The sequence below is a fragment of the Medicago truncatula genome, chromosome 5, assembly GCF_003473485.1.
Source record: "Medicago truncatula cultivar Jemalong A17 chromosome 5, MtrunA17r5.0-ANR, whole genome shotgun sequence".
Classification (NCBI taxonomy): domain Eukaryota; kingdom Viridiplantae; phylum Streptophyta; class Magnoliopsida; order Fabales; family Fabaceae; genus Medicago; species Medicago truncatula.
In genome coordinates, this window is record NC_053046.1 from 4847622 (window position 1) to 4866008 (window position 18387).

At 32.1% G+C, this 18387-nt stretch overlaps 2 protein-coding genes across 2 annotated transcripts; one reads left to right on the forward strand and one right to left on the reverse strand.

Annotated features, from left to right (window-relative positions):
* Positions 1–4816: 4816 nt before the first annotated feature.
* LOC11420531 (acetylornithine deacetylase) lies at positions 4817–9486 on the forward strand. The gene is made up of 10 exons (XM_003611434.4): positions 4817–5305; positions 5539–5783; positions 6351–6459; positions 7954–8092; positions 8192–8249; positions 8339–8356; positions 8539–8661; positions 8831–8984; positions 9061–9094; positions 9186–9486. Exons 1-10 carry the CDS (start codon positions 4970–4972, stop codon positions 9287–9289), a joined length of 1320 nt encoding a protein of 439 aa, XP_003611482.1. The 5' UTR covers positions 4817–4969; the 3' UTR covers positions 9290–9486.
* Positions 9487–11254: 1768 nt separating this feature from the next.
* Positions 11255–14851, reverse strand: LOC11434435 (uncharacterized). Its single transcript, XM_003611436.4, has 9 exons — positions 14289–14851; positions 13872–14023; positions 13193–13288; positions 13039–13101; positions 12816–12884; positions 12449–12551; positions 12268–12339; positions 11789–11877; positions 11255–11683 (listed from the first exon to the last, which is right to left on the reverse strand). The coding sequence occupies exons 1-9, from the start codon at positions 14611–14613 to the stop codon at positions 11537–11539; spliced, it is 1116 nt and encodes a 371-aa protein (XP_003611484.1). The 5' UTR covers positions 14614–14851; the 3' UTR covers positions 11255–11536.
* Positions 14852–18387: the final 3536 nt, after the last annotated feature.

The following is an 18387-nucleotide window of genomic DNA, read 5'->3' on the forward strand; positions in this document are numbered from 1 at the left end:
GAGAAGTTGTTGGTGGTTGACCCTTATGACCTTAATTGGAGGGGTGTTGGTGGATAACCCTTATGATCTTAATTGGAGGGGTAGATATGAGTCGTAGAAAAGACATAATTCTGGCAGTATGATTCAACATACTAATTCGCTGTTAGCTTGACTTATGAAGATATGTCGACTAAAAAATAAAATCAACGTTTCAAACAATGAGTCAAAAATTAATTTTTCAGCTTGTTGAGGAGGTAGTCTTTACTACGAAAGAAAGAAATTGCCAATTTTAATTGAATGTATACAACACTTATTTTTCGTTGATGAAATAGTAACTTTTATATCTAGCTCAACTGACAAATGTTAAAATTGCAAGGTCGAACATGACTCTGATTCAAATTCAAGACCTTTTAATTTTAGTGGATTATCACCTTATCTAAGACGACAAAAGAAAAATATTAGGAGTAAAATAAGTTAGAGGTGTTTAATTTAGAGTGTTGTGAAAAATGAGAGTGTGGTGTTGAGGTGTAGTCGTGGTCAGTGTGTGGGCTCGAATTAGCAATCAGTAATCATTGCCTTTCTCTTATCTTTATCTGCATGGAACCAACTTCTGTCTGATCTGGTATGTCTCTTTTTTCCTTTTTCCTTTCCCTCCCTTCTAAACAATTGACTGTTATTAACAATGACACTTCCCTCACACATATTGACACACAGATACATACTTAGCTCCCCCAGATTCCGATTATGACATTTCCCACTTGGTATTTTTCTATTTTCATAATCACGTTAGTTTCTTTTTATTATTAATCGATGTCTGTTTTATCACGTTAATTTATATATATATATATATATATATATATATATATATTTTCATATACATTTTTTCTAGGTAGTAGGTACATTCTTAAAACACACATTTTTCAATATTTTTTTAAGGGTTAAATATGTTTTTGGTCCCTATAAATATGTCAACTTTTCGTTTTAGTCCCTCTAAAATTTTCCTTCAACTTTTAGCCCCTATAAAGTTTTCAATCTTCATTTTTGGTCCCTCTTTTAAAGTAAACTAATGTAGAATTCATATTATTTAATAAAAATTTTCAGAAAAATTCAAAATATTATAAGAATGACTCCAAAAAAAATTAAGAATTTTTTAACGAAACATGAATTTAATATGAATTTTTATATTGTTTATGGTTAAAAATTCATATTTAATTTGTGTTTTGTTAAAAAAATCTAATATTTTTTAGAATATTTGACACATTTCTGCACAATTTCATTAAAAAATACAAAAATTAAATTAAAAATAGGGACCAAAAGTAGTGATTGAAAATTTTATAGGGACTAAAAGTTGAAGGAAAATTTTAGAGGGACTAAAACGAAAAGTTGACATATTTATAGGGACCAAAAACATATTTAACCCTTTTTTTAATTGGTTAAAATTTTACATGGGCCCACTTAATTCATAGGGGATCTATATATGATTCTGTGGATCTCATGTATATTTTAACGAGTAAATAGTCAATTTCCCTCTTGAAATTGTAAGTTTCATCAATTACCCCCTTGAAATTAACAAAACTTCAATTACCCACCTGAAATTTCACAACGTTAGTCAATTTACCTCCTCCGTCAAATTTTTCTGTTAGTGAACATGACGTTTTGCAAATACCTCCTGAAGTTTTGTACTTATGTGCAAAATGCCCCCCAAACTTAAAAATTTATATTATTTTTTTCTTAAAAACAAACAATTAATATTTAAATATTAAAACTAACTATTAATTTTGGAATTTGGGAAAACTACATGCATATATACATCAAAATAAGCTCCAAAATGGGGAAAAATATATATTTTTTAAAGTGACAATAATGAGATGATTTGTGGATTAATATTGGGGGTTGTGTAGTTTAAATGGTTTGAGCAAATTGTTGAAGGAGTTGGAGGAGTTAAAAGACTAAGATGGTGAAGGAGAAAATATAAATTTAAATCTGATTATTAATTTGTTTATAAACCTCTAAAAATAATAATTTGTCTATTAGAAATAACCATTATTGTCACTTTAAAAATACACATTTTTCCCTATTTTGATGTATATATGTATGTAGTTTTTCCAAACTCCAAAATTAATAGTTAGCTTTAATATTTAATTATTAATTGTTTGTTTTTAAGAAAAAAATAATATAAATTTTTAAGTTTGAGGGGCATTTTGCACATAAGTGCAAAACTTCAGAGGGGTATTTGCAAAACGTCATGTTCACTAACAGAAAAATTTGACGGAGAGGGTAAATTGACTAACGTTGTGAAATTTCAAGGAGGTAATTGAAGTTTTGTTAATTTCAGGGGGTAATTGATAAAACTTACAATTTCAGGGTGGAAATTGACTATTTACTCATATTTTAACTGATATATTAAAAAATGGTTCCTGATTCATCAAAATAGTTCCTTAATGATACACTTTACTACGATAAAAATCCCTAAAAATAAAACTTACTATTAAAATAGTCTCTGAGCTTTATAATGCAAGGGACCGAAATGGTGATTTATATAATGTTGTTACCATTTTTATGTTGGTCGAGACTTGAAAGATTTACGATTAGTTTTTTCTTCAATACTTATAAGTTACTCTCAGGATCTATAGCTCAAATTTTGATAATATACTTGAAGAGTTAGTTTTAATACAAATACAAATATTATAATTGATAAAATAGTGATAAATGATAATCCACAATGCCTAGTTCAACTGATAAAATGTAAAAATTATTAGATCGGATGAATTGAAGGGAGTTCGAACCTCGACACTTCCACTTATGTGTGAGTTCATAAGGACTTTATCATTTGATTTATCTAAAAAATAGTGATAGATGGATATGAGTGAACATCCACACTAAGTTTATTTACATAAAAGATAGGAATTTTCAATCATATTATTTAAATAAATATATTATTACAAAATAATATCTCATTGTAACTCAAAAGCATTTTAGATTTATCAGATTGTAACTTTCAATGATATAAACTTATGAGAAATTACGGTCCAATAGATATTTTTGGATCAATTTGTAACTCTTTGTTGACTTATTTCAAAGGTTGAACATTCTGCAAGGCGGATAGAGCAATTCTCGAAGCTTGTTGTTTTCACATCCATTTTTTCTCAAATTCTGCTCATTATTCAAATAGTATCGCTCATTCCTAAAGTAAATGTCTAAAATGCTCCTGCGCATGTTAACATGTGTAGCGTGACTTAAATTGCGCTAGTTATAAGAGGAACATAACTAAAGTCATGCAGTGTGACTTAAGTTGCGCTAGTTATAAAAGGAAGAAGATTCATGGGGGGAGAGAGTGAGGAGGAGAGTGAGAATGTGAGTTGGTGCGAGGAAATGGGAAAGTTTAGAGGTGTATTTATAGGGGGAGATTGTAACGTAGGTTATATCTACCATAAACAGGGTCAAAAAAATGTGTTAAATCTTAACAAAAACGTGTAAAAACAATTAAAATGCATTGAACAAAGTCAAAAAAACGTGTGTTCTTGAGGCCAGGATTAACACTAGTATGAGTTAACTCACGTCCAGGTTAACACTAACTCACGCCAGTTTGGCTGGTGGTCAAGAACACGTTTTATGGACTTTGGTCGGTTATTCAACACTTTTATTGAGTTTTACACGTTTTTTTTTACTGTTTTTTTTTTTACTAAATTTAGTGCATATGAAACTATGTACTAAATAATTTTCAATTAGGCCTTTATTCTTATTTTCTAAATTATTTTATTAACTTTATTCTAAATTATTTTATTTACTTTATTCTAATTTATTTTATTAACTTTATTTTATATTATTTTGTTTATATTAATATAAATTATTTTGTTTACATTAATCTAAATTATTTTATTTATTATATTTAAATTAATTTTTTTAGTTTATTCTAATTTATTTATGCACTTAAAATAAATATTGATTCGATATTATTCATTAAATAAATACAAATATAAATAAAAGTAAATGAACTAAATTAATATTATTCATTAAATACAAAATTGGAATATAAAAGCAAATATAAAGTAAAAAGGAATGAACTAAATTGAGGCATATAACAATATCTCATTTTATCAATAATTCATACAATACAATAATTTATTCAAATTCATTACTTATTTTCTCCTTCTTTGGGGCAAAAATTGAACAATCTTTATGGGGTAAAATAGTGAGCAGCCTTCATGGGAAAAATACATCATCAACTCTTGGGCTAAATTTAAATTTGATTTTCTTTATACCCTAATAAGAATCTTTTTACCCACGGTAAAAAGTTTATGGAGTAAAAAAAAAAATTAAACTTATCCCAAGGATCGATCAGTTCCCCATGTCGGCTTCTCACTATTTTACCCCGACGAAGATTGATCACTTTTGCCCCCAAAGAGAATATTGAAAAAGAAAGAAAGAAGAGAAATAGAGGGAGAGAGTGAGGAGAGGGAGAAAGTGATATGGTGCGAGTAATTAGGGAAGTATGGAGGGGGAGAAAGTGATATGGTGGACGTATGGAGGGGGAGAAAGTGATATGGTGTGAGTAATTAGGGAAGTATGAAGGAGTATTTATAGGTGGGAATGATAGTATAGGTCGTAAACACCATTAATGTGGTCAAAAAACGTGTAAAATAGTGTTAAAAACGTGTGGATTGAATGTTGAAAATCTAACTACAGACAAAAAAATATTTGTTCTTCAGTTCTGCACCAGTCAACTGGCGCGAATCAACTAACGCTCAGAATACACCAAGTAAAAAATACACGGTACATGTTAACATGCGCAGGAGGTATTTTAGACATTTACTTTGGAAATGAGCGATAGCGTTTGGGTAATGAGTAGAATTCTGGAAACTCAACCTGAAAAAACACCTGTAACAGTAGCATCAAGAAAAAAAAAATCTGAAACTCTGAAGTGACAGTTACAAAAAAAATTAAAAACGAAAGAGAAACAGAGGAAGAAGAAGAATAATTTCGAAATCCAATGACTACACCAACGAAGAACTTGTTAGAAACACTAGGAAACTTAGAGAAGGATTCATTCATACCCCTTCTCACGAACCTAATCGGTGAATCGAGACACGTGCAGAACAACCCACCGGAACTGATTCCTGAAGAAGACAGAGTAGTCAAGCACGTGTTAAACTCGCTATTACCGCTCAGCACCACCACCGGCGGTGGTCCGTTAATCATCAACCATGTTACCTATTTCCCTGGCAGAGGTAACCTCATCGTCGAGTACCCTGGTACCGTTCCCGGCAAGATCCTCTCCTTTGTTGGATGTCACATGGACGTCGTCACCGCCAATCCCAACGATTGGGTATTTATCCATCCATTCATCATCGCTATAATACTAATTATAAGAGACAATTGAGTCAACAAAAGTTAATGTATCAGATACATCGAATTTTGTTTGTATCAGATACATCAAGTTTTGTAAGTTGATGGATGTATCTGGTGGGTAGGACTCGAATGTCTCTTATATTTATTTTTAATCCATGCATGTGCGGATTTATGTTAACCGTGTTGAAATTGGTGTTAATGTATGTGCAGGATTTTGATCCGTTTACTTTGAGCATTGATGGAGATAAATTGAAGGGACGTGGAACTACGGATTGTTTGGGACATGTGGCACTTGTTACTGAACTGATGAAGAAGCTTGGTGAAACAAAGCCGAATTTGAAATCAACTGTTGTTGCTGTTTTTATTGCAAATGAAGAGAATTCTGCTATAACTGGTGTTGGTGTTGATGCACTTGTTCAAGATGGGTTGCTCAATAAGCTAAAGGAAGGTCCTTTGTAAGTTTTTATTTGCTTGAAAATCTCTTTGATGCATGCAAAACTTATGTAGCGTTGGTACTTCAGATTGTAGGCGTATTTAGTGTATGCTCCGTTCTGTCTTGACAAAAATTGATTTTGAGTGAATTAATGTTGTAAGATTGATTCTAGCTAAAGGTAATGTAAAATGACTTTATGTTTGAATACGGAAAAGTGAGTTGAATAAAAAACTTGAGTTTTAAATCAATTCAAAAATTAAAATCTTCAATTTATAGCTTTAAGTAGAATCAATTATGGAACCAAAATCAATTCTACTCGAGAGTAGTCAAACATGTCAGAATCAATTTCACACCTCCAGAATCTGACCCCACTAGAAGTGAAACCAAACATACACCTAGTGTCACTTAGTGTCTAACATGACACTCACTTATATATGTGGTTACATTCAATCACTTGTTGTGTTTGGTATCTATGTTTGTCTCTGAGTCAATGCTTTATAATGCAAATTTTTTTGTTCAATAATAGTAGCTATTTAAATTCCAATTATATATATTGGTAGGTTTTAATTTGTGCTGTGTTTTTGTTTAGGTTTTGGATCGACACTGCTGATAAACAACCTTGTGTTGGAACTGGTGGTATGATACCTTGGAAACTTCATGTCACTGGAAAAATGTTTCATAGTGGATTAGCTCACAAGGTATGCGCTTACATTATTGTCTGGGTTTGGAATCTTATTATGATTTTTCATATCATGTTGTATTCTCTATGATGTAATTGTAAACTGTGGTAGTGTTTGACAGACATGGATTGTTAATATACCCTTTGTGGTTCCATCTTTTCTAGTGTAATCTCTTTATTTACCTAAAGTAATGTTCTGATCTACTTTTAACACGTATCAAATTGAATATGAATATAGATTAGAGGAGGATCATATGATATGTTCTGTCCCGTTTTGATCCCTCTGCCAAAATGCTACCTTAATAGTAATCACATAGTTGTCCCTGTGTTTTAGCAAAAAATCAAAGCCACCCCCGAAATAGTAGTCCAGTGGTTTGGGACACTGAATGAGTTATATATTCAGGAGGTCCAAAGTTCAATCTCTGCTACTGCGACTGACACGTCATCCTCCCCTATCAAATTAACTACTAACATTTGCCTATTAAAAATAAAACAATCACAATATTCTTAGTCCGGATCCTCTGAGAGCCTATAGTATGCATATGAAAAAACATAATGGATTCTATTGAGATCTTCTGAGTGGAGTTATGATTGTTTCCATGACTTATCAGTTATAAATAATGAAAAAATGCATGTCTAATCAAAAATTGTTTTAGGACGAAATATCTGTAAACATTTAAAATCAATTTTTTTCTTTCTCATAAAGGATGGCCACATAAATGTAGCCATTGAAAGAGAGTTGCATTGCTATGCGCAACCTACTATAACATCAGAATCTGTGAATGTGAGAAGAATGCAGTGCATTAGTCCAGAAGGGAACTAAACATCAAATATAATAACTATTGCCGTCTGACCTCTGTACAGGTAATTAAAATGTGAAACTTGGAGCTTGTAAATTAGATGGGATACATCAATACCGCTTAATTAATCTGATAACAGTTCAGTCACGCAAATGTTAGCATTTAGCTTTACATTATGCTTATTTGATGAATTTCAGTTAATTAACTTGAAGGAGCTGTCTATGACATGTCTTGTGGAAGCTGGAATCTATAGTAGTTAATTGTTCTTCACATTGCGTCAAACTCAGCCTTTCATGAAGAACCAGGCATATAGAAATCAATTGTAATTTACTCAGAGGGAAAAAGTTATCTCAGGAAATTGATCTTGAGTTCGTCAACTCCAGTGATCAGGATTTAGTTCATTTGTAACAAGTGTGATGCGTACAACTTGAACTTGGGGGGGTGGCCGGTGGGTGCGCGCTTGGAAAGTATCACATATCTTACAATTTCCTCTTTTACCAAATTTCCTGGATTAATATATAAGTCTTGTGTGTGTATATGGGTGTGTTTATAATTTCCTTAAGCAGTAAGTAAATAATTTTCCCATCTCAAGAGTATCCATGAGTTTGTCAAGTTAAGGAAGAATAATTTGATCCCAATCTGCAATTATGGCATTGTTTTGATTGATAGGTATTGTAGTTGTAAAATTATCTTATATATTTGGTTATTTGTAGGCTATAAATCCCCTGGAGCTAGCCATGGATGCGATAAAGGAAATCCAACTGAAATTTTACAATGACTTCCCACCTCATCCTCAAGAACAGGTTTATGGGTTTGCAACCCCTTCCACCATGAAACCAACCCAGTGGAGCTGTAAGTCTTGGGGTCTAACTGTCTAAATAACTATTTTTCGTACTTATTTTAATCAAAAGAAAAACCATTCGATTGTCATAATTGCATTCCCTGCTGCAGATCCTGGAGGTGGAATCAACCAAATTCCAGGGGAATGTACCATTTCAGGAGACGTCAGGTTTATTCTCCTCCTTAGAATTACTCAAGGCAATTTTGTATCTATGGTGTGGCTTTACAGGTATCTTTTTTCATGTTTGTTTGTTGCAGGTTAACTCCATTCTACAAGTAAGTTACATCTTATACAGTGTGGCCATATATCAGTCTTTTGGAAGCTCTGTGGTTCACTCTTTGCTCTTTTATTTTACTTATCTGTTGCAATTGCAAATGTACAAATAAAAGTAAACGTGAGAGCGAGAGTTTGATTTTTATATGAATTTTTGTACCCAATATTCTAACAATTTGTTCAGTGTGAAGGATGTAATGAAGAAGCTGCAAGAATATGTTGACGAAATTAATGAGAATATACATAAGCTAGAATCTCGGGGTCCAGTTTCAAAATATGCCTTATCTGATGAAAACTTAAGGGGGAGGTGAGACTTTTTGCTCAATAGAGTTTCTCTAAATTCAGTAATAATAAAGTTTTGTTTTACCTTCAGATATTTAACAACATGATGATTTATTTTCCATCTCTCGGTTGGTTTTCTTTTTCTTTATCGATTTTCTGTAACTAATTATGGTTCCTTTGCTCCTCTTTTGCAGCCTAACTCTAACTTTTGATGAGGCTAATTCTGGAGTTGCTTGTAATCTCGATTCTAGAGGTTTCCATGTTTTATGCAAAGCAACTGAGGAAATTGTTGGCCATGTAAAGCCTTTCTCAATTACTGGGAGCTTGCCTCTCATTCGGGAACTTAAGGTGAAGATATATTCTCATTGTCAATGAAAACTTTTGTATTACTCATTTCTAACTTAACCTATTTTCTCTGTCACAGGATGAAGGTTTTGATGTTCAGTGTTGTGGCTATGGTATATGATCCCCCTAAGAACAAATTTATTTATGCATATATTAAACTTGGAAGTTTATAAAAGTATTTAATACATTTCATGTTATATCCAGGTCTGATGGCGACGTACCATGCCCAGAATGAGTACTGTCTATTTACAGATATGTGTCAAGGATACCGGGTGTTTGCAAGCATCATCGCGCAATTGGAAGACTGAGAATAGCAGAGGAACTAATAATACAAAAGTGTCTAGTGGCCTGTGAAGATGTCTTGTTGAGATTAATATGAATAATGGTTAGATTGTGCAAATGATAAGTTCTTTGTTGCTAATTTTCTTGAACATTTACAAGATGGACAAACTAGTACAATTTCTGTTAAAAATTAGGTAAAGTTATTTCAATTCCCTTGTTTTGACATCTTCTCCATCCTTTCTCCTTTAATATTTTTCAAACACAAAAACCAACAGACACCATATAAAGATACGGTTTCGCTTCTTAATAACCCATCTCTTGCTTAAAATACCCCTATTGGCTATTTGTACTCTCTCCCACACACACCCCACTAATTGAGTCTCACTGATCTTCCACTTATTTTATGTTTTTTATAAATGGACAATAAATAGAGGCTAGGAGCAAACCTAGATAACTAGATTCCCTTCGTCCACTTCCGTTCAAACACCTCCATCACCTTCCCTCCCTTTCTATAAATATAGGTCGGTACCTCTCACCTCTTTATGCTCAGCAAGTGATGTGGTGATTGCGTGAGATTTTAATATTAAAAATACCAAATTTGCACTTAAATATGAACCATTTGATCTCGATCCAACGATAAGTGTTGTGGTGATTGAGTGAGATCCCTGGCTACAAAGTAATTTGATTTTTATTTTATTTTGCCAACGGAAAACTTATAACATTTCATTAATCAAAATGTGTTCAATACAATTTGATATGTCAACCAAAACATGAAAATTAGCTGATAATGTGACCGCCTTAGTTATGGGCAATTTCATTTGTTTGTCTCTGCACAAACTCTACAATAGAGTTTTTATAATAAAACCAAATTCAGTAATATCTTTTTTCGAATTGTTGAAATTATCAACCACTTTCTTGGAATCCATGTCAAACACAATTGGTCCCAAATTTAGTTCATGTACCCATTTAAGAGCTAAAAGAAGACTCGGGGCTTCTCCGGTGTGCACATCACATATATGTGAGAACCATTAAGTCTTAACTAACACAAAAGCTCCCCATTCATCTCGCAAACACACTACCCACTTTGTTATGAGTAGTAGAGAATGAAGCATCAATATTACATTTCGTAGTACATATACTCCATTTTTACCATTTGATGATCTCATGATTAGCTTGATGCATGGTCTGATTATTACCACGAAATTGTCTCACTGAACTCCAATCTTGCAGCATAGCTTTCCCTCTCCTAACAACAAAAAGCGCTGCTTCATCTGCTGTAGTATTTTGTGGAATCTGGAAGATAAGTTCTGCTACATCATGAACACTGCTTGCAGCATCTATTACTACACGACGTAGAGCAGCAATTCACCAAACATTTTTGTTGCTTTGACAATGAAAAAACACATTGACAATTTGTTCTATGAAAGCCATTGAATACCTTTGTTTTTAGCACCAGAATAACCCTACCAAAAGGAGTTCATCATTTTTTCAATTTCATCATACATAGATGTTTGGAAGTGTAAGAATGCTGATAACATAAGTTGGTATGAATTGAATGTCGCCTTCTTGCTCCTTCCTATCATTGAAGGCAAATCCATATACTGCCCGGTTCCTAGGACAGGTTGGAGTTGGACACCAAGAATATTAGAGATGCTATTATTCTGCTCAGCCTGAGGAACATTCCTACCGTAGAAAATCTATGATTTTTGGAGATTTATTATAGTTTGACCTGATGCCGTTTCATAAGTGGAGAGAATATTCTTCATTCTTAGAGCTTCCATAGGTTTACTAAAAAATAAGAAAACAATCAACGGCAAAAAGTAAATGTAAGTAAAATTATTGGAGAGTTCTTACAAATTTTAACACCATGGATATCTCCACCGGCCTCAACGTGCCTGATAATAGATGAAAGTCCTTCAACACAAATAAGGAATGTTCCCACAGTATGTTTAAAGCAAAGATTGACAGATACATATATAACTGCTTCAATGTAATGTAATCTTTAAAGCAAAGATTGTAATTGGGACATCATATATATGCTATTTTATTAATTTTACACAGCTTTTGGATTACTCCAATTTTTATTACAAAACAGTAAATCACTGATGATTCTAAATTAGAGAATCCTGTAATGTAATCAAAACTTTGCATATTCTGTATGTATGAGATCTCATCTAACACATAATATACACATCTTCTCTTTACATTATTAACAACTCTAATACATATACAAATTTTTCACCAAAATCAGTCTTCAGAGAGCATTTCAAAATCTAGTTGGAATTTTTTTCTTCTGATTTGAGTTGTTGGATTCTCTGCCTTAGTCTTCGCCGGTGGTCGTGTATCTTCCAAAGGCCATGTCCCAATATAACAGTGGAGTAAATCCCATGCGTGATAATCGGAGAAAGAATATTATTTGTCTGTCAAGTAAAAATTCCGAACATAAACACAAATTAGTTCCATTCCTTAGAAATCTTAGACAAAAACTACTTCATATTTTCAAAAGATAAAGTAAATAGGATTACTTGGATCCACTCAAAACCGAGGTAGAGAGCTAATAGTCCTTCCAGAAGTGGGGAATAGATTTTTTTCATTTGCCTTTTCTCATACCATGCTGCAAACCAAAATTAAGTTCATCAGATTGAGATATCACAAGCAGAAAATGCACAGGTGAGCCTTTTTATTTCTGAACTGTCACATTCGAAAATGACGAAACATGTGTTCAAGAAAACAAGAAGCAGACAACAAAATTAATCACCTGAGAAACTATTGAACAAAGTATCGATCTCTCTTCAATTTACTCTTCAAAGTATATGAAAATCCGTCGTACGTGACAAGTTTTATATACTGCAAGGACTATTTATTATATTTATATACTTTAGGGACCAAATTGGAGAGAGTGATACTTTATGGATTAAATTGATGGTTTATTAGATTTTTTTTTGAAACATTAGAACAGATATAATGGAATATAATATTCAACAGTAGGAGAAAATGATTGAACCTTCAAACAGCTTTTTCAAATCTTGACGACTAGCACGAGATTGTAAAACAGGCGCAACAATATAAGTAGGATCTGAAAGAGAGAAAAGACACAGTAATCATTAATCAGGTTGAGAACAAACTATGAAAAATAAGCTACATTAGAAGAAAAAAATGTAAAGCGGGATATGAGAAAAAGTTACCTTTAGGAGAGGCAGCCACATAATAGAGAGAACCGGTGAGGACAGCTGTAAGTACAGCTGCAAGTGCCTGAGCAAATGGAACAAATGGTGGCAGTACCCCTGTCTGTATATTACCATATAAATCACAAGTTAGTTACCGGAATGAAACTCTTAGTTTTGAATCTTATGTAATATAAAACATAATTAAAGGAAGGACAAGGACATTAAAGAGGGTAAGATATACGCAGCCTTAGCCCTGAAAGCCGAAAGGGCCGTTTCTCTGACTAGAACTAATGATTGTTATGTCAAAAGGTAGCAACCTTACCATTGCACCAAGGCTCACCCTTTTAACACAAGAAAGAAAAGGAAAGAAAATTAGAATACATACCAAAGATGCCATTCCACGAACATCTTGTATAAGATTACTGCCTCGTAAAAATATATCAGCCAGTGCCCCCTGTAGAATTCCAATTATAAATTATTAAGCTCGAGTATAGTATTCCACTAAGATTATTAAGCTAGCAAATTCCTCCTTTTATTCACAAAACTAAATTTTCTTCACGAAACTCTTGCTATTCATCAAATTCAGGCATGAAAGCTCCTGAACAAACCTGAACTGCAGCCCTGTAGAAGAGCTCCTCTCCCACCGAACTTGCAGCAACCATCAGTATAAACTGTAAATTAAAATCAATTACATCAATGTTAATAATTGCACTAGATTAAAGATAATTTATTATTCCAAAGCAACAAGTTTTATCAAATTACCTGCAAAGGGGACATGCCATAGAAAAAACTCCATAGTTCTTCATCCTCTACGTCTCTAATGGCACGGGCATAGGGTGATAACTTCACAACTTCATCCTAATAATAACCATGTTGATGAAAGTTCAATGCATGGGAACAAAGGAAACACAATAACAACATAAATTTACAGGTTTCCTATTTATTACAAAAAATTCCCAATAAATATGCCCATGCTAAAGATTAAGGCCATGTTTGGATAAACAACTTAATTAAATACTTATAGCATAAGTACTTATGTATTAGCTATTTTTATAACAAAAAATAAAATAAAGTTAAATTGTTATCATATAAGTTATAAGTTGTTTTCATAAACTATCCCAAAGAGCTTACAGAAATAAGCCGAAAACAGCTTCTGAACATGTCATAAGTTGCTATAAGCTCTCTCAAACAGTCTCACAAGTGTTTAAGTCATTATATAAGCTCAAATAAGTCAATCAATACAGGTCTTAAATGCATCTCACAAACAGTCTCACAAGTGTTTAAGTCATTAGATAAGCTCAAAAAAAATCAATCAAAACAGGTCCTAAATGCATCTCCACTTGAACCAAAATATGGGATTGAAAGAAATTAAAACATGCAAACACACAAACAAGAACACAACCTTATCATCATATACTTTAGTATAAACAGAGGAACTTACATCAAGTATAAAAAGAAGAGCCATAATTGGAGGAACTGCATATCCAAGCCCTTGAACAATAGCATCTAATGATAGATGAAAACCCCCAAGAGAGTCAATTCCAGTAATCGAACATATAAAACTTCCGGCAACAGCCATAGCACCATAAATCCCTGAAACAAAGCAATTCATTAAAAACCAAATTGCACCATACAAATAACAATTGAATTCAAGTGAATTCTCCAATAAACAAAATCAAAATTTCCCATTTTGGAAAAACATAAGCATAAAGTTTTCCTTTTTTGTTTGACCCAATTAGCTAAAAAGCTACAAAACAATCTTAAGCATCACAACCAACAAAGCAAAAATTCATTTTTCAGTAAAAATAAACAAAAGGGTATCTAAAAAGTTCCAAAATTGATTCCAAAAAGTTCTCACCGATTCCATAGCTGAGTCTAACAACAGCACCAATTTTTTCCCAAACAGGAAAGTCAGCAGCACCAGCAGCATCATTGAAACCACGGTTGAATGTGGTGGTGACTTCCATAGCTGCAGGTGTAGTGAACCCGGTTCTTGTCTCACCTCTATCATCTATGGTATCACCAGTTCTCTCTGCAGAAGCTTTAACACACCGCACAGAAACAACTCTTGAAACATCAAAGAAAGAAACCCTTTTCTTCCTTTGATGAAATTCACATAGTTTTGAGAAATGAGAGAGTGAAGTTGAAGAAGGGTTTGACGTTAGTGTTAGAGAAAGGTCCATTCAATTCAATTAAGAAAAAAGAATTCAAAATCAAAATGGGTTTTTGTTCTTGTTGATGATGATGTTGTTGTTCATATTGAGTTTGCAAAAGAACAGAACAACAAGAACAAAGATTCGGATATTTTATTGATATCTACGAAGTGGTTTTGTGTGGTGGTGTGGTGAGTTTTGGTGTTTGAACATGACACGATGAAGTTTAAGGTTTGAGGTTGAAATTGGAATTAGTGTATATGTGAGGTTGTCAACTAAATTGGGACATTTAAGATTTTGATGATGAGAATATCTAAATAACCATTCACTTTATGACATGTGGAGATAAACTTAAAACATGTCTTATGGACCATTTTAGATTCCCAATCTAATCTTAACTTAATTAAATTTGTCTATTTGTGACAAACTTCATCATCAGCTGGGTAATAAATATGTCCTTTTTCTTTCTTTCTTACTAGTATATTGAAATATAGGTATGGCTAATGAGTGTTTTTCAATTAAGAAATTATTCTTTGAAAAAGTTTAACATTTTAATTTTCGATACATTGAATGTAGTATAATTTTTCATAAAAATTTATTACTTCCTCTGTCCTTATATACCCATTTGACTTTATTTTTGTCTCTAAATGTAAACTCATTTTCAAATTACCAAATGCATTTATTATTTTTTTTCTTAAACATACTCCTAATTAATACTACTAACTTATCTTAAAATATGAAAAGTCAAATTTAATACACATACAAACAAATGACAATTTAGTAATATTAACACATAAAATAGACACATTAATTAATTACACTAACAACTTTTATTAAGAAATGTGAAAAAAGCAATAGGGGTTTACATACAGGGACGGATGAAGTATTTAAAATTCTTAAAGAGTATCCTTAAGGTATTCATTAACATTTCGCTTGAAATATTAACATAACACTTTTTTTTTACGAATATTAACATCACATTTGTATTCAAAATAAATGAGATATAACAATATTATACTTAAGTGGTTAATAAACTCATCTTAAGAAAAAAAATTAAGAGGATCCGAGTTCAATTTCTGATGAATTTGGGATTATTAGAGTTATATTCCTCTAATTATCGAAGGGTTAACAAAGTAAATGAAATATTTTAGCAATTAAGGTGGCTAAGAAAATTTATAAGGGTTTAGATCGAAATGACATTTAGTATATGGAAGTATTAAATTTTTCTATAATGGTTAAATTAGTTTTTGATCATCAAATCAAATAATAAAATAATTATGGCGAATGTTAATGAGTGTTTTTGGAGTATTGGATAAAATGTTAAAATTAGTAAGTTTGTATTAAAAATGATGTAATTATTGCTAAGACAAAAGTAAAAATTTATATTTATAAGACAAAGTTAATATCAATGGATTCATTAACCAATGTCCTTAAACACTTGTTAGCAAGATCCAATAATTTTATTACACACTCTTAACATTAGTTTTTTTTTTTACATTATTTTTTAAGGATTTTTTTTTCACCTATCTTTCATCACCTTTCTCCTCCATTTGGATCCACGTTGGTATAATCTATAAAAATTTAGCATAGCACAAACATTATAATGATTTGAGTGTGAACTATGTTGTCAATATGAAAATCTTGTCGGTTGGTTGATAATATTTTGTATAACATTTGTTGAATCTTATGATTTTACTAAGTTTCAAGATTATTTATTCTTGAGAGGCTAAATTGAATTGGTTCATTGCAAACAAGTGTGATTGTGACTATTGAGTATGTTATGTTCACGTAACAAGCTTTTACATACAATAAATTGTACATTGAATTCTGAATAAATAAAAGATGTATTGTTATCAAATATCAAAGAAAATACATATTTTTTTTGAAGGAAAAAGAAAATACATTGTAAAGGTCAATTTAGTTTGTGATCAACTGATATTTTTTCTGTTAATTGGTGCGTAGACTATGTGATGACAAAAAAAAATATTTAGGTAGATAATTATATTTTGAGTTATTGTATTTGTATTTTCAGCCAAAATTATTTCAGATGTCCCTTGACTAAAATTTTAGATTAGTCATTTCCATAACTCCATAATTACTAGTACTAACGAAATATACATGAAGTTTTTTCACGTTATTACTTTAATAAATTAGAAGAGTAAGCTAAAACAATTTGATTAGTGCACAGTTTTCTTTTTACAAATTAAAGAGTGTGTTGTTTTAACAAAATAAAGGACAAATGTATGAAAAACTAAAGAAGAAAAAATTGAATACGTAAGTATTTTCAGCCTCGAAATAAATGATACATTTAACCAATTTGTTTTTTTAGATCAATACATTTAACCAAGTTTTGAAAAGTACTGTTCTGGTTTTAAAATACTGGAGAACCTTCGATGACCAAATGTGCAAATCCTATGTACAACCGTTGTAAAGCATCAATCCCAATCAAAAATAAATGGTATTAAAACAGCAGTAAAGAAATTAGATGAATATAAAGAAGTTGTAAAAAACACAGGTTATAATGAAAACACAAACGAAAGTTATCACCTATTCCGATTTTATTAGTGGTATCTTAAACTACGCTCTATAAATTGCAACTCCAGCCTGGATAAAGTAAATTTAGTCCAAAAAGAAACATGGATAAAGTAACATATAAATTTATTACTCCACCTTAAAATTTAACTGAGGTATATCGACTGATACCCTCAAATGTGATTTCCTTTTCTTTAAATGATTAACGCTAAGGAATGAAGTATGTCCCTCAAATGTGAGTTCTTTAATTGCTCCAATAAAACGTTAAGTACGGTTGTTTCAGCTTTTTTTTACTAAACTACGAAATGTATGTAAAAAGGTAAGACAAATTGACAAAGAGATAAAATAGAAAAAATAGCTTTGTACTTGATTGAGCGTGTCTTCTACAATGTATATAATAGGTATTCACGGGCAAAAAACTAGTCATACTTGCCAAAACGACATGGCCTACAATGTCTATCTTTGCACAACAACTACTTTGGCAGATAATATATTAGTCTGTCCTCGTCGAGGGGATCATGACGCCTCACATTCAGTTGCCATCTTCCCATTTCACGGTTAGATTCGTTGACAAGGTCCTTGGTGCGAAAATATCCATAAAACATGGGTATGTACTCATCACCCCTCAGAGTTAATGGTATTTTAAATATGGAGTGTGTGTTTTGAGCCTTATTGTCTAGTCCTATTGAGCTTTGACTCAGTCTGAGATTTTCAAGACCACGATCTTAACCATTATACCCGAGAAAGAACGGACTCTCCCTAAAAGAAAATTGGTTGGGCAAGTCATCCATCATTTGAACGAATTTCATAGGGTTGAATATGCATCAATGACATGGACCCACATCTAAAAGAGAATTTTGTTGGGTAAGCATGTCATGATTTGAACCAATTAGCTTCAAGAAAGAGAAAAGAGGTCCTCACTTAGTCTCCATCATAGGTATGAAGAACTCTGACGATGATATATTTGTTGATCCAATGACAAGCATTTTAACGGCTGAGATCCGAAAAGGTAAAATCTATATGTGTCATGCCTTTAGGTCAGCCAAAGGGATGAGCACAAGTTATCATGAGTTATAGCAGAGTATGCCTTTGATATTGTGAAATCTAACCATATATTTGATTATCTGCTTAAGGATAAACAAATTCAGCTACTGGATGGTCACAAAATTCCTCCAACTGAGAAAATCAAAGGCATGATGTATTGCAAATGGTACGACTTTTATAACCATGTCACGACTAACTACATCGTCTTCCAAAAAGATGTTCAAAAGG

What these genes read in the sequence shown, in the direction of transcription:
- LOC11420531 (XM_003611434.4), top strand. Translation starts at nt 4,970, where the DNA reads ATGACTACACCAACGAAGAACTTGTTAGAAACACTAGGAAACTTAGAG. An exon ending in CCGCCAATCCCAACGATTGG is followed by an intron (nt 5,306 to 5,538) that starts GTATTTATCCAT and finishes ATGTATGTGCAG; the next exon opens with GATTTTGATCCGTTTACTTT. An exon ending in CTCTCATTCGGGAACTTAAG is followed by an intron (nt 8,985 to 9,060) that starts GTGAAGATATAT and finishes TCTCTGTCACAG; the next exon opens with GATGAAGGTTTTGATGTTCA.
- LOC11434435 (XM_003611436.4), bottom strand. Translation starts at nt 14,613, where the DNA reads ATGGACCTTTCTCTAACACTAACGTCAAACCCTTCTTCAACTTCACTC. An exon ending in CTCTTCTTTTTATACTTGAT is followed by an intron (nt 13,289 to 13,871) that starts GTAAGTTCCTCT and finishes GGTTATTATTAG; the next exon opens with GATGAAGTTGTGAAGTTATC. An exon ending in TCTACAGGGCTGCAGTTCAG is followed by an intron (nt 12,885 to 13,038) that starts GTTTGTTCAGGA and finishes GGAATTCTACAG; the next exon opens with GGGGCACTGGCTGATATATT.